Source organism: Pongo pygmaeus, chromosome 10 (assembly GCF_028885625.2).
Source record: "Pongo pygmaeus isolate AG05252 chromosome 10, NHGRI_mPonPyg2-v2.0_pri, whole genome shotgun sequence".
Classification (NCBI taxonomy): Eukaryota; Metazoa; Chordata; class Mammalia; order Primates; family Hominidae; genus Pongo; species Pongo pygmaeus.
The window spans coordinates 2,724,401-2,738,741 of NC_072383.2; the positions used below are offsets into that span (position 1 = coordinate 2,724,401).

The 14,341-nt window shown below is 52.6% G+C and overlaps 1 protein-coding gene across 19 annotated transcripts in view; it reads left to right on the plus strand.

Annotated features, from left to right (window-relative positions):
• Positions 1 to 13,780, plus strand: part of LOC129009980 (voltage-dependent L-type calcium channel subunit alpha-1C) — a 716,779-nt gene extending 702,999 nt beyond the window's left edge. For all 19 annotated transcript variants that reach the window (XM_063672311.1, XM_063672312.1, XM_063672327.1 and 16 more), the window contains 5 exons: positions 2,701 to 2,829; positions 6,533 to 6,639; positions 6,947 to 7,050; positions 9,260 to 9,592; positions 11,729 to 13,780. In XM_063672311.1, the coding sequence (XP_063528381.1) occupies positions 2,701 to 2,829; positions 6,533 to 6,639; positions 6,947 to 7,050; positions 9,260 to 9,592; positions 11,729 to 12,028 (973 nt within the window). In that variant the 3' untranslated portion in view covers positions 12,029 to 13,780. The remainder of the gene's footprint in view (positions 1 to 2,700; positions 2,830 to 6,532; positions 6,640 to 6,946; positions 7,051 to 9,259; positions 9,593 to 11,728) is intronic.
• The last annotated feature ends 561 nt before the right edge of the window (positions 13,781 to 14,341 follow it).

Genomic DNA, 14,341 nt, shown 5'->3' on the forward strand with positions numbered 1-14,341 from the left:
AGCAGAGGAGACGGAGGCCTCGGCCAGCCACTTGTCCCTCAAGCTTCCAGGAGGTTGCTGCCCTAGACCCCAGCAGGAGCAGGAGGCAGTATGCTGTCTCCCAAGTCCTGCCCTTGATCAGACATGGCAGGCTCAGGGCAAGTCAGCAGTGGCCTGCGGTGCTGGTTCTCCCACGGGGCCCTCTCCTCTCCCATACTTCCTGAGTGGCAGAATGTGATCCTCAGATGTTTGTATTCTGGCTGCACAACAGAAACTATCCCGTCTGCCCTTTCCCGAGTCTCTGCCCAAACCTGGCCTTTCTCCCAGGTGAGATGGGAATGGTGTTTCCATTGCTTCCCTGGAGCCCCTTTGCCAGCCTCCCGGAGAGGGCACCCCACTGTGGGAGGCGCCCTCTGTAGCACTGGCCCATTCTGCCCAGCACAGGATCATTCCTGGAGGTCTTGACTGCACCTCTTACTCCTGACTCACTCTTTTCTCCTTGTCCTCTGATCCCTGTGCTATAGGATGCACTGCTGTGACATGCTGGATGGTGGGACCTTCCCTCCCACCCTGGGCCCACACAGGGCTCCTCCCTGTCTGCATCAGCAGCTCCAGGGTTCCCTGGCGGGGCTGAGAGAGGACATACCCTGCATCGTGCCTGGCCACGCTTAACTGTGCTGCTCTTCCAGAGTAGGAGAGTGGCTCCCAGCAGGCGGCACAGCCCCCCAGCATGCCAGGTTCTTGACATGCCCGCCCTCCAGCTGAGAAAATAATAGAGAAGTGGGAGCTTCTCTCTAAACCCCTGGAAAAGTGTCCATCCGAGGAGCAGGCACACCTGCCGCTGGCCTGCCCGTCCCTCCAGAGGGCCCATTTTCAAGTGGCTGCACGCAAGCCCATGGGACCCAGGCATTTAATTGTGTCAGACGACAGGCCAGTTAAAAGGACCATCTCCCTGTCTGCTTTCCCTTCTGCAAGGTTGGCTGGTTTAGCCACCCAGAAGCAGCACTGGGGGCATCCTTCAATTCATGAGGCCTGCACTGCTGCCCTCTGTGTGCACAGGGCAGTGTGCTGGCACTGGATTTTATGTGCTGGCCTGAAGGGCTGGCTTTGCATAGGAGAGGATCTAATCTAGGCATCTAGTCTTGGGGGCCTGCACCTGTTGTGGGGGCCTCATGCTTCTCTGCAACCTCACTCCCCTTCCACGGCCTTTGAGGACTCAAGTACTGGGTCCCCACACCCCTTCTCCCCTCTGGCCTCATGAAGCTTCTGCTTAAAGAGGGCTCCATGTCTGTCTTTAGCATCTCGGGGTGAATTAAATCCCCGCCCTCTAAGGACATTTTCATGGAAGCTTTGTTCTCTGTGACATAAGGGGAGAGGGATGTTTAGAGGAGCTGGGGGAGGAGACCCCAGGGGATTTTCTTGTCCCCACAGATACATCTCTCCACATAGCAAAATACATGCAAAGCACCCGGCCCAGTGCCCAGCACACAGTCAGTGCTCACGAAATGTCAGTTGCCTCTGCCCACTGCAGATAGTACAAACAACACACAGGGCATCAAGCTTCAGCTTGGTGAAGAAGAGGAGCATAGCCCACATCCCAGCCCCCTTGTCCTCCGTGTCGCAGCTCAAGGCTAAGAGCAGCTCAGGCCCTAGCATTGTTTGTGCTGAGGATGGGCCAGCACATCCTGTGCCCACTGGCCCCCAAAAGTGCTGCTGCCTGCCTGCTGCTGCTCTGTGTCTCCAGCTCCTCCCCCCATGCTTCGCCAAAGCCCACTCAACCGCCCTCCCCTCCCAATCCTCCTGCAGCTCCCACCTCTCATCTTTCCTTCCACTGCGGGGCGGGTGGCAGTCTGCAGTCCTCCTCCTCCTCGAGAGAGAATTGCTTCTGCCCTGCCTGAGATGCTCAGAGCCAGGGAACTGATCTAGCACTCAGCTCTGAGAGGATGGACCAGGATCTTTTCCTGATGCCCTCAGGGGTCTGAGGATAAAGTGGGCCCAGCATGCAAGGTCTATAGAAAGCAAGACAAAGGGAAGCACTGAGCTGAGCTCAGACAGGAAAAGGAAGAGATCTTGGTCCAGAGCTAAAGAAGACATGACCCTGTGAGCAGAAGACCCTGTCCCAGCAGGGAAAGGCACGTCCTAGCATGTGAGGATCTGGAGCTCAGGAGGGATTCAGGCTCAGCAGGGACTCAGGCTCACTGCCTTCTGCTCAGGAGAGCAAACCCCTCTAGGTGAGGCTTCCTGTCTGTGCCTTTACCCCAGGGTGCCAGTGTCAGAATCAAGGGCACCATCAAAATAAGATGCCAAGGACTTCTCAGTTATGCCAAATGCCAAAGACCCAGGTGTCATAGCTGGAGGTGAGTGGGGTGCAGCCTCTAAGTCAGGCAGGGCATATGTCATTCCAATTTCATAGAGAAACTGAGGCATGAGGTGGACTAAGTGACTTGGACCAGAGGGTAAGTGGATTGGGGTCAGGACTCAGATCTCCCTGGATCCACGGCAGACATCCTTCTCCCAAATGGGACCCTCACCCTAATCTTAACACTTAGCAATCACAGGAGAACAAAGCACCAGCAACTGTATGCCTGTTCACGTGTGTGTGCTTGTGTTTGTGCACGTGTGTATGCATGCATGTGTGTGCGTGTGTGATGCTTTACTTGCTGAAGGAAGCGGAGGAGGGCTGGCAGTTCCTGATGTTTTTCTTCATCTTGGATATTGTAGGTGCCACTCTCGGGAGAGCCAGACAACCATGGCGGGTCAGGAGGAGACGTCTCAGGATGAGACCTATGAAGTGAAGATGAACCATGACACGGAGGCCTGCAGTGAGCCCAGCCTGCTCTCCACAGAGATGTGAGCTCTGCTGCCCTCTGCTGAGGCTGACCCAAGTGTGGGCACAAATGTGGGGAGGCAGGGGAAGGTCCCTGAGATCCCTCCTCTGGGGCTGATTGCAGGGGGGGGAGGAGATGACAGAGAAAACATCTGCACCGCCTCTCTCCTCTCCTCAGTAAAATGGGAGCCCCCGACACACACACACACACCACACACACAAACACACCACCACAAACACACACACAACACACACAAACACACACACACAAACACACACAAACACAACACACACAAACACAAACACAAACACACAAACACACACACACACACAACACACACACATACAAACACACACACACAAACACATACAACACACACAACACACACACAACACACACAAACACACAACACACAAACACAACACACAAACACACAAACACAACACACACAAACACACACAAACAACACACAAACACACAAACACACAAACACACAACACACACAAACACACAACACAAACACACACAAACACAACACACACACACAACACACACAAACACAAACACACACAAACACAACACACACAACACACACAAACACAAACACAACACAACACACACACAAACACACACAAACACACAACACACAAACACACACAAACACAACACAAACACACACCACACACACACAACACACAACACACACAAACACACAAACACACACCAACACACACCACACACAAACACAACACACACACACAAACACAACACACACACAAACAACACACACAACACAAACACAACACACAAACACACACCACAGACACAAACACACACACACAACACACACACAAACACACCACACAAACACACAACACACACACAACACACACAAACACACACCACAGACACAAACACACACACAACACACACATACACGATGCCCTTTTTAGCTTGGCCTTTCCTCGCCAGGAAAATTTCTGAACATTGTTTTATAAACATTTTAGGCTGTAAGACACAGTCATAAATATATTTTCTGGTGAGACTCAGTGTACACATACATATATAGACAATTAAACAAGTGTTTCAAGACACTGCTTATAATAAAGCTGCCCAGAAGAGGGCACTGGTGGCAAAGCCAGGCCTGAGATTTCTTGTCCTTGCCGCAATTCTTACAGTATTTTTAGCTGCAGATCTAGATCCTTTAGAAGGTTGTGACATTCATTTGGTCACTAATGACTAGCCCTTAAAAGCAGGTGCAGCACAGCACAATAGAAACTATCAGAATGCGTCAAACGTCACAAAGGTAAGCACTGTGCTGTGAAACACTTGCTTAATTGCCAACAGATGTGTGTATCTGGGGGTCTCCTTGTGAAACGTCTTTGTGACTGTGGGTGACATCCACAGAAGTTTGAGACACATTGTTTCAGAAGCTTTTCTGGCTCCTTTCACCCTCAAAGCCCTGTCTCATCTGTTACTGTATTTGTGACTCACAACAGGCCTTTGAGACAGAGAGGGCATATGTCATTTCAATTTTGTAGAAAGGGAAACTGAGGCATGGGGTTTTCCCCAGGGGGTAATGCCTGGGCCCTATGGGCTTGCGTGCAGCCACTTGAAAATGGGCCCTCTGGAGGGACAGGCAGGCCAGCGACAGGTGTGCCTCCTCCTTGGATGGACACTTTTCCAGGGGTTTAGAGAGAAGCTCCCACTTCTCTATTATTTTCTGAGCTGGAGGGCAGGCATGTCAGGAGCCTGGCATGCTGGGGGGCTGTGCCGCCTGCTGGGAGCCACTGTCCCACTCTGGAATGGCAGCACAGTTAAGCGTGGCCAGGCACGATGCAGGGTGTGTCCTCTCAGCCCCGCCAAGGAACCCTGGAGCTGCTGATGCAGACAGGGAGGAGCCCCGCGGGGGCCCAGGGCAGGAACGAAGCACTCACCGACCCCTCCCAGCATGTCAGTCCATTCAGTTCCTGAAAGGACTTCAGACTGAGGAAGGACTAGCCTTGCAGGCTTTTGAAGACAGGAAAGGTGTGGCTGGAGGTGGTGGGAGGGGACACAAGGCCCCCCACCATGGGGACTGTGGGGAGAGCAGCAGCCAGGCCAGCACAGCATGGGGCTTCCGGGGTCCAGTGCTTTCTGCTCAGGAACTGGATGGGAAGAGTAGCAGAAGCGCCTCCTTTTCCCCAGCATAGAAAGAAGAATCAAGTGAGTAAGGAAAAGCATGGAAAGAGTCCCAACCAGCAGCTCTTGACAAATCACTCAACTGCCCTGTGCCTTCGTGTCCCCATCAGCAAAATGGGGCGGTGGGGGTGACAGACCTTCTACTTTTCTGACTCAGTGAAACATGGTCAATATAAAAAAGGGAAATACCCGAAGCTCCTTATGAGATAACAGTCTCTAAATTGATTCTTAGAGAATACAAACGAATGCCTGACCGCCTACCCTATAAATCAGGAACAGCATATATTTTAACCTATTTCGGTTATTCTAGAGTGCTTGGTGCACCAGGCACTCTGCTAGGTTGTTAAGAACCCAGTCTCCATCCTCAAGGAAATTCCACAAACTAGGCAACTAAGAGGGTCTCAGGAGAGGAAGACAACACGGAGAGTTTCTCACTACCCCCAGAGTGGTACAACCCCCAGGGGTACAGGCGTTCAGAGAAAGTTGAGGGCAGGGTGACCTGAACTGGTACCATGCACAAGGTGAAACGGAAGCTGGATCTGCAAGAGTGGGGGTGATTTGCATAAGAAGAAAATATAATAGGGAGGCCTTACCTAGCTGAGAATAAGAACAAGTCTTGAAGGCATAAATACTGCGGTCTGCACTCAACCAGCCTTCCTGCACATCTATAAATTATCCAAGTCTCTGTGCTGTGCCATGAGCAGGCATGGAGTCACCCTCAGAGGTGTGGGGTGGCACCAGGGACCAGCGAGTCAGTGGTCTCATCTGGGAATGGGGTTGGAATGCAACTGTGCTTCTCGAACTGCAGGCTGACCCAGCAGGGATTGTAAATCAAAATTTTAATGAAAATAGAACAGACTAAAGTGGACTAGGACTCACCAGGGTGCAATGCGTGCACTAAGGGTAAGCAAAGGGCATGAGGTTTCATTCCATCAGGTGTGTCTGTGCATGATGAGAAGCTGTCGAATCTACTTCTCATTGAGTTTCCATCAAAGGCCTGGAAGCCATAGACTAGATGCCCCATGAGGTCCCTCACAGCCCTGCTGTTCACCTACTGAGTGACTATAGAGTGGTTGTAGGCAGCTGCTTATGTGCTCTTGCTGATGATGGGGTGGCAGGGCGGGAGAAATCGGGGGGTGGGGATAAGTTTGGGCTAAAGTTGAGGGTCACTGGGGAAAACAGCATCAGCTCATGCAAACACGGGAGCCAAGGCCATTCCCCAAAAGAACTTCATGGGCCTAGGATTCTTTCCGCTTTCTCAACACCTTTGACCCCAGAGTGCCTTCACTGCCCCAAGTCAGAACTGCAGGCTCATGAGACAGCCTGCGGGTGAGGAGCTGGCAACTCCCACTGAGCAGGCCTGGAAGATGCTAGGGGCAGGCCAGAACTTCTTGGGGTGGCAATTCCCCAAACCTGCATGTAAGCACAAAGTTGGCATCCCTTCACTAAGGATCAGAGCAAAGTGCTTCCCGGGGGTGCAGCTGTCCCTGTGGGTGGCCACTTCTCAGCCTCCAGGAACAAGCCCCATGAGCTCTCTGTTCCAGGCTCTCCTACCAGGATGACGAAAATCGGCAACTGACGCTCCCAGAGGAGGACAAGAGGGACATCCGGCAATCTCCGAAGAGGGGTTTCCTCCGCTCTGCCTCACTAGGTAAATGCACCCCTCGCTCTCTGGATGTGGTCGGCGGTTACTCCCAAGAGAACACTGGTCAGGGATGATTGGGAAATCGTTGTGGCCTGCCTCAAACCAGCCCCACACAGTGGGGGGATTTCCAAAGCAAGGAGACAACATTCCAAAGGCAGGGTGTGCAGGGATGAGCCCTGGACATGAGGGGAGGGGAAAGGAGGAGTGTCACGGCCCATAGTTACTGCTCCTGGCACCCCACCAGGGTGTAAACTGTCACAGGCCAGTGCCCTGTTTTCCTGCCCTGATCCTGGCTCTCTGGCTGGCTTTGCAGGTCGAAGGGCCTCCTTCCACCTGGAATGTCTGAAGCGACAGAAGGACCGAGGGGGAGACATCTCTCAGAAGACAGTCCTGCCCTTGCATCTGGTTCATCATCAGGTAGCTCATGCTTTTGGACAGGCCACTGTCACCTGCTAGCAGGCTAGACAGTCCCCAGGGTGACGGACAAATCCTGAAGACCTCAGTGGGTCTTGCCTGTCTCAGATGGCTGGCACTTCGTGCCCCTGCCCTAAGAGCCATCCCTGTAGGGCTTTGCACTCCTCCTGTGCAGGTGACAGCCACAGCAAGGTCTGCAGCATCGCAGGCAGGGGCCTAGGAAGTGCTGGTGCTCAGGAGCTCTTTGTGTGATCCTGAGGACCCACAGCTGCGGGTTCCATCTGAGCTTTCTTCTTAGGCTGCCACAGATGCCACTGATGCCTCTGACACTGGCCTATGCTGCAGGGCGCTCAAGAAGATGGACTTGTACCTAGAGTTTGAACATACCTGGAAATTTTGCCACATAAAAATCAATCCACTAAAGTATAATAATAATAATAATAATAAAATCAATCCAGTGACATACAGAAGTGATTAAAGAACCCACCAGCAACATGGTCAAGAGTAGGGAATGACATCCATGGGAAGCAGGTCCAGGGAGATTCCATAAATGAAATGTCTCTTGGCATGGCTGAGTCCAGCTGAGATAGTGAAATCCAAGATGCCAGGACCAAACATACCTTAGTATCTTTGAACTTCAGTGTTATCTAAGGCCAGTCTGTTAACCCCAGGCAAACTGAGGTCTAAACCTGGGTTTCCCAACATTTTGACCTTATTAAAGTTATACTGTTTTATAGCATGGACCTGTGTTTTAAATGGACCTATGCTTTGTACCCAAAGGCATTCAACTGCCAATCAAAATTCATAATCAGCATGAGCTGGCCAGTGTGGCCTGGCTGAGTTGATCGTACTTCAGCTCCAAGAAATAAACAGGTTTTCTTAGCCTGTGTGGCGCTGACCTCCACTGGGCTTTCTGAAATAATGAATATGGCCTTACACTTTTCTCAGATTCCCAGGGACCCAGGAGCCCCAGGCTGAGGACCACCATGGGCCGGGGCAGGAGGTGGAAGGATGTGGGGACACTGTGTGTGCTATCTTAAAAGATTTCTAGAAGTCGATTTCCCCTCTCTGTTCTTGTACTGGTAGGCACGAAACTCTCCTCTTCATCTCTTTCTCCTCCTGTACTCTGTCACCCTAGAGGTGGTCTTTCCCCACCACAGTGTCGCTCTCTCCTGGGAGCACATCTCATCAGAGCAGCTCACCCTGCAGAGCCTCTGCCCTGGCAGGTCGTCATGGCAACAGCCAGGCAGGCCTGGTCCCTACCCTTAGGATGCTCAAGAACATTCAGGGACAGAGGGCGTACTGTGTGACTTTTTTTTTTTGAGACAGAATTTTGCTCTTATTGCCCAGGCTGGAGTGCAATGGCACGATCTCAGCTCACCACAACCTCCGCCTCCCGGGTTCAAGTGATTCTCCTGCCTCAGCCTCCCGAGTAGCTGGGATTACAGGCATGTGCCACCATGCCTGGTTAATTTTGTATTTGTAGTAGAGACAGGGTTACTCCATGTTGGTCAGGCTGATCTTGAACTCCCGACCTCAGGTGATCTGCCCGCCTTGGCCTCCCAAAGTCCTGGGATTACAGGCGTGAGCCACTGCTCCCGGCCCTGAATCTTTTAATCGTAATACAGCACCGGATTTCACAATGGCTCAAAGACAACCTGAGCTAGAGGCTGGCAGGGCATTATGAATGGCTCCATTAACTGTAAGAACTAAAACCACAAATACTGGTTTTCCCACCTCTTTGTGAGGTGCACAGCGCTTCTTCACAGACCTCATTGCACTTGAACCTCACACCAGCTCCGCAGGGCGGATGGATAGACAGCATTCATTTTCTGGCTTTACAGACATGAAGGCCTCGCCCTGCTCTCCATTCTATTGAGGACAAAACCAAGAGCGAGAGAATGCACAGCTGACAGGTGACCAGGCCAGGGCTAAAAGCAGGTTACCACGACTCCACCCAATCCTAGCTTTCAGAAGTTACAGGAGAAAGAGATCACTTCAGACCCAGATGATCCTAAGATGTATTTTGAGATAGTTGAAAGTCATGCCAGGTTGAGATAGGACCGAGAGGGGAAAACAATGGCATGGGAATACCAGGCAGGTGGAGCTAGCTGGACACAGCAGCTGCAAAGCAGTGCTTGCTCAGAAGCAGGGGCCTGCCTTGCTTGGGGTCGACCACTCCTATTAACTGGCACTCCTTGTGTGTCCGCAGGCATTGGCAGTGGCAGGCCTGAGCCCCCTCCTCCAGAGAAGCCATTCCCCTGCCTCATTCCCCAGGCCTTTTGCCACCCCACCAGCCACACCTGGCAGCCGAGGCTGGCCCCCACAGCCCGTCCCCACCCTGCGGCTGGAGGGGGTCGAGTCCAGTGAGAAACTCAACAGCAGCTTCCCATCCATCCACTGCGGCTCCTGGGCTGAGACCACCCCCGGTGGCGGGGGCAGCAGCGCCGCCCGGAAAGCCCGACCTGTCTCCCTCATGGTGCCCGGCCAGGCTGGGGCCCCAGGGAGGCAGTTCCACGGCAGTGCCAGCAGCCTGGTGGAAGCGGTAGGTGACTCGCAGATGGGCAGGGGGGAGAGGCTACGGGCAACAAGGGGACTTGGCATGCGGGGCTGAGAAGGGAGCACCTGGCTCTTGCCAAATTCATTGCAGTCAATATCTGAGCCGGAAAGACCCTCCCTCTCAGGGCTGCAGGAGGGCTGGTGTGTGGAAAGCCATGACTGCACAAGATGCTATTGGCTCTCTTGAGGCTAGGCTCACTGCAGAGGGCGGCAGAAACCACTGAGCAACTTATCCCTTATGCTGCAGCTGCTCAACATGCAAATGTGAGCCTGGCTGCCTTTATACACAGACAGGCAAGATCCAAGGTGCTCAGGCCTGACTGCCCGTGAGAATCACCTGGTGAGCTTTGGAAACCCGGGACAAATTAACTGATGATTGTTAAAGCTCTTCGATGACTTTAATGTGTAGCCAGGTTGAGAGCCACTAGTCTAGAACAAGAGAGCTTTCAGTCCCACTGTGCTCTGCCTGGTCAGAGCATCTAGTGCAATCCTGGCACCCCATTATTAGGGACCTTTGACACATTGGAACAAACCCAAAAGAGGATGACCAGAATGGCAAGGTTCCTAGAAACCATTTCCTAGGAGAACCGTTTCAGGGAATTCGGGAAGAAAACCTGGAGAGGAGGTGACTTTGGAGGGTGCGATACACCTCTCACACCTGCAACGGGTAGAATGGGGAAAGGGTGGCAGGCCCAGAGCAACTGGCTAAGCCCACCAGCGGACAGATTTCAGCTCACATGAGGAAGACCTTCCCACCTGAGCTCTTCCAAAATGAGAGGGGCTTGCCTGAAAGGTAGTGAGCCCCCCATCATCAGACATAGCCAAGCAGAGACTGTGCTCATCTGGGCATCAGGCTGTCGTGCGGGAGGTGGGGAGTTAAACCAGGTGGCTTCCAAGGTTTACCTCTCAAGGTCTGGTGTTCCTGTGGTCTCGATCATCCTGCATTCATTTCACAGACCCCCGCTGAGCGCCTACCAGGTGCAGGCCCTGTTCTAGGTACAGGGACACAGCTGAGAAACAGAGCTTCTGCTCTCATGAGCTCACATCATGGTGAGGAGAGACAGATAATAAACACACACATATATAACACATCAGGAAGGTCAGGAGTGCCAAAGAAAAACTAAGCAGGGCAAGGAGAGAATGAGTGGCGTGGGCAAGGAGCAAGACAAACAGATGCCTGGAAGGAGCGAGTGCCAGGCTGCACTCAGCTTCCCCCCACCCGCTGGCTCAGGAGCCGATTTTCACATAGCCAGGCACTAAGCAGCTGGTAGGGAGGACAGAGAAGCTTAAGGGTCACCTGCTGGCCCTTCCCAGCAGAAGCAAGGCAGCGGCATGCGCCGTGTTTGCACAGATACCTCACCCCTGGAAAGGCAGCGGCAGGCAGTGGGCAGTGGGCCTGTCTCAGCAGTTTCACCAGGGAGAATGGTTTCTCTGAAAGAATAGTATAAAGGTTCGGTGGGTGTCAGAAAGGAGAGAGGCAGGCTGGGATCTGCTGATAAAACATCGGGGCAGCCCCCCGGCCCCTCTGAGAGCCAAACCTACTCTGGTTTTTGTTTTGGTTGTTTTTTCAGACAGGGTCTCGCTCTGTCACCCACGCTGGAGTGTAGTGGTACAATCACAGCTCACTGCAGCCTGGGGCTGCTGAGGTCAAATGATCCTCCCACCTCAGCCTCTGGCCTTGCTAAGATCACAGGTGTGCATCACCACACCCAGCTAATTGTTTTTAAATTTTTTGTAGAGACGAAGTTTCCCTGTGTTGCCTGGGCCTGGTCTCGAACTCCTGGGCTCAAGCAGTCCTTCTGCCTGGGCTTCCCAAAGTGCTGGGTGACAGGTGTGAGCCACCATGCTGGGCCATAAGCAAGTCTTTATGTATTTGATGACAGTGTTTGACCACCCCAGCCAAAACTTCTCTGGCCTGCACATCCCTAATTCTTTTGGCAGATGCTCCATCTCTACTTGTTCCCCATGGGTGCCCCTCCCAACACACACACGTACACGTGCACACACGCACACTTCCCCAAGTGACCTACCAGATACCCCTCGCTCTAGCCCTCAAGGGAAGAGCTGGGCTCCAGGAATAATGTTCCTTTGGTTCTTCATGGCTCCCGCCCCGCTCCTTCAGGTCTTGATTTCAGAAGGACTGGGGCAGTTTGCTCAAGATCCCAAGTTCATCGAGGTCACCACCCAGGAGCTGGCCGACGCCTGCGACATGACCATAGAGGAGATGGAGAGCGCGGCCGACAACATCCTCAGCGGGGGCGCCCCACAGAGCCCCAATGGCGCCCTCTTACCCTTTGTGAACTGCAGGGACGCGGGGCAGGACCGAGCCGGGGGCGAAGAGGACGCGGGCTGTGTGCGCGCGCGGGGGCGACTGAGTGAGGAGGAGCTCCAGGACAGCAGGGTCTACGTCAGCAGCCTGTAGTGGGCGCTGCCAGATGCGGGCTTTTTTTATTTGTTTCAATGTTCCTAATGGGTTCGTTTCAGAAGTGCCTCACTGTTCTCGTGACCTGGAGTTAACCGGAACAGCGTCTTCATTCATTTCTGTTGGGACAAGACGCGGAGCCTGGGTGCGCGAGCCGCCCTCCGGGAGGAAGGCGCCCGGCTGCGTCTGCAGAGGCGGGGAGAGGAGGCGGCGAGGGTCCCGGGGCGCTAGGAAGGCGCCTGCCCTCTGCCAGCCCGCAGGCCCCGGGCCCGGCCACGCCTCTGCGGGGAGAGCTCCCCGGCTTCCCGCGCGCCCTCACCAAAAGGACCCTACAGCAAACGGGTGTCTTTCGACTCTGCTTGTAGAAACCATTTGCACATATTCTGTACGAGCCTCGCTGTCTCCCTAGAGCCAGGGCCCTGCGGATTTGGAGAAGGGAGCGGGGCAGGACTTCCAGGAGGACCCCGGCCCGGCCCGGAGAGGAGGAGGCCTCCAGGGGCGCGGAGCTTTGGGGATGGGCGTCGGGCCGGCAGTGGTGCCGCTCACTCCGTCCCTGCCCACCTGCGACGGGATCCCCCGACCGGCACGGGCCACGCCGAGCTCCCGGCCAGCCGCCGGCCCGCAGGCAGCGCGACGGAGGAGCTGCGCCGCTGGGAAGGGGCCGCCGGCTCCGCCCAACCAGGTGGTGCTGAGCTTCCGCTGAGCGCTCTTTTGTTTTGTGGTTTGACACTTTTCTTGACAGCATGTTGCAGTTTCTTTTTGGTTTTGGTTTTTTTTTTTTTAATGTTTTATTTTGTTTTCCCAGGGGGAGGGGAGGAAGACGAGTGTTTACAAAGTCCTGTAGCCCCCTCACCTTTCTGTTTTCACTTTTGCCAATGTACATCGGGTTTGGTTTTCTTGTATTATTTAAACGGTTGTGGTTTCCTTTTTCCACGGAGGTTCAATAGAAGCCGCTGCAGGAGAGTTTTACCAACCATTGTGTATGCCCAATAATTTGTTATCATTTCCTTAGGTAGTAACCTATTTTTGTTCTGGTTTGGTTCGGTTATCTAATGGAAAGGTAACTGGCAATGCACTTGATGTGATCTTGCATATGTGGGTGATAGAGTTGGGTTCCTTTTTATGCTGGGTGTACAGGTGGGTTTGGGAGAGAGGAGCATGCGCGAGAGAGTCTCCGAGTGTGTGCGACGCGTGTGTGTGTGGTGGGTTGTCTGTGTGCATACGTCCTGCCTGTGTATATGCACCCACACCATGTGCCCGTGCACACCAGTGACTACGCAGTCCCCCCTTTCTGGTTTAGCTGTGGGAAGATCTGAATCTGGGGCCATTTGAAAGCAAAAACAAACCACTGTCTCTGCTTCTGAAATGGGAATCAGTAACTCTTTGCATTTTCTGTCCCACAAGATATGCAAAAACAATGCAATAATATTCATTTAAAAATACAATTGTGAGTTGTGTTGGCATTAAAACTGTATTTTAAAAAAAGACACAGAAATTTAAGGGAAAAACACAAGAAGGCATTTTGCTTCAATATATTCCGTGTAATGTTTTATTGCATTGATAATGTTTCTGTTGAAGAAACCGTTATACTTGAATTCAGGTCAGTTTCAGTATTTTTCAAATATTTTTTTAAAACTGAATTGCAATTGTGCCAAGCGAATATAATGAATTAAGTTGGTTTTCGGATTCACTTCTTGTATATTTTGCTGCATGTAAAGTAAATCATTTTGTATTTGGAGTGTGACAAGCTTTACCTTTGAACTCTTAAGTGCTTTTTCTATATGGGGTTGGGGGAAAGGGAACAAGTTTTCTTTAGTTTGCACAATGAGCAAAGGTATCACCGGTGTAGTCATTATTCTGCTCTCCACAAACAGGTTTGGACATTACTGTTTTGCATATCTTGTGTTTGCTTCCATTTCCCTCAATTTTTCCAAAATCGTTTGCTGGGTATGTTTGTACCGCCTCTTGCTGTGAGAGACCAGGACCTATTTTATTCCAGTCTTCACTCTGTCCACGCTGCTCTAGTCATCTGATTTGGTACTTCTCCAAGAATAGCCCTTCACTATGAGGTGTAGGGAGGCGTTCTGACCAGCCCTCAGTCACTGGGCTGTCATCCGCATCCCCCATGGAAGAGGTGGCTGGCTTTCCCTTCCCTTCCACCACACAGACTTTTCTCTTTGGTTTCCTTAGGAAAGTGTACACTAACCTGGAGGATAAAATTAAAGTCAGGCTGCTTGGAGGGAGGGGCATCCTCCCTTCAGGATTCTGCTCCACCCAACAAGGACAGCAGGGGCTCGAGAAAGGAACTGGTGA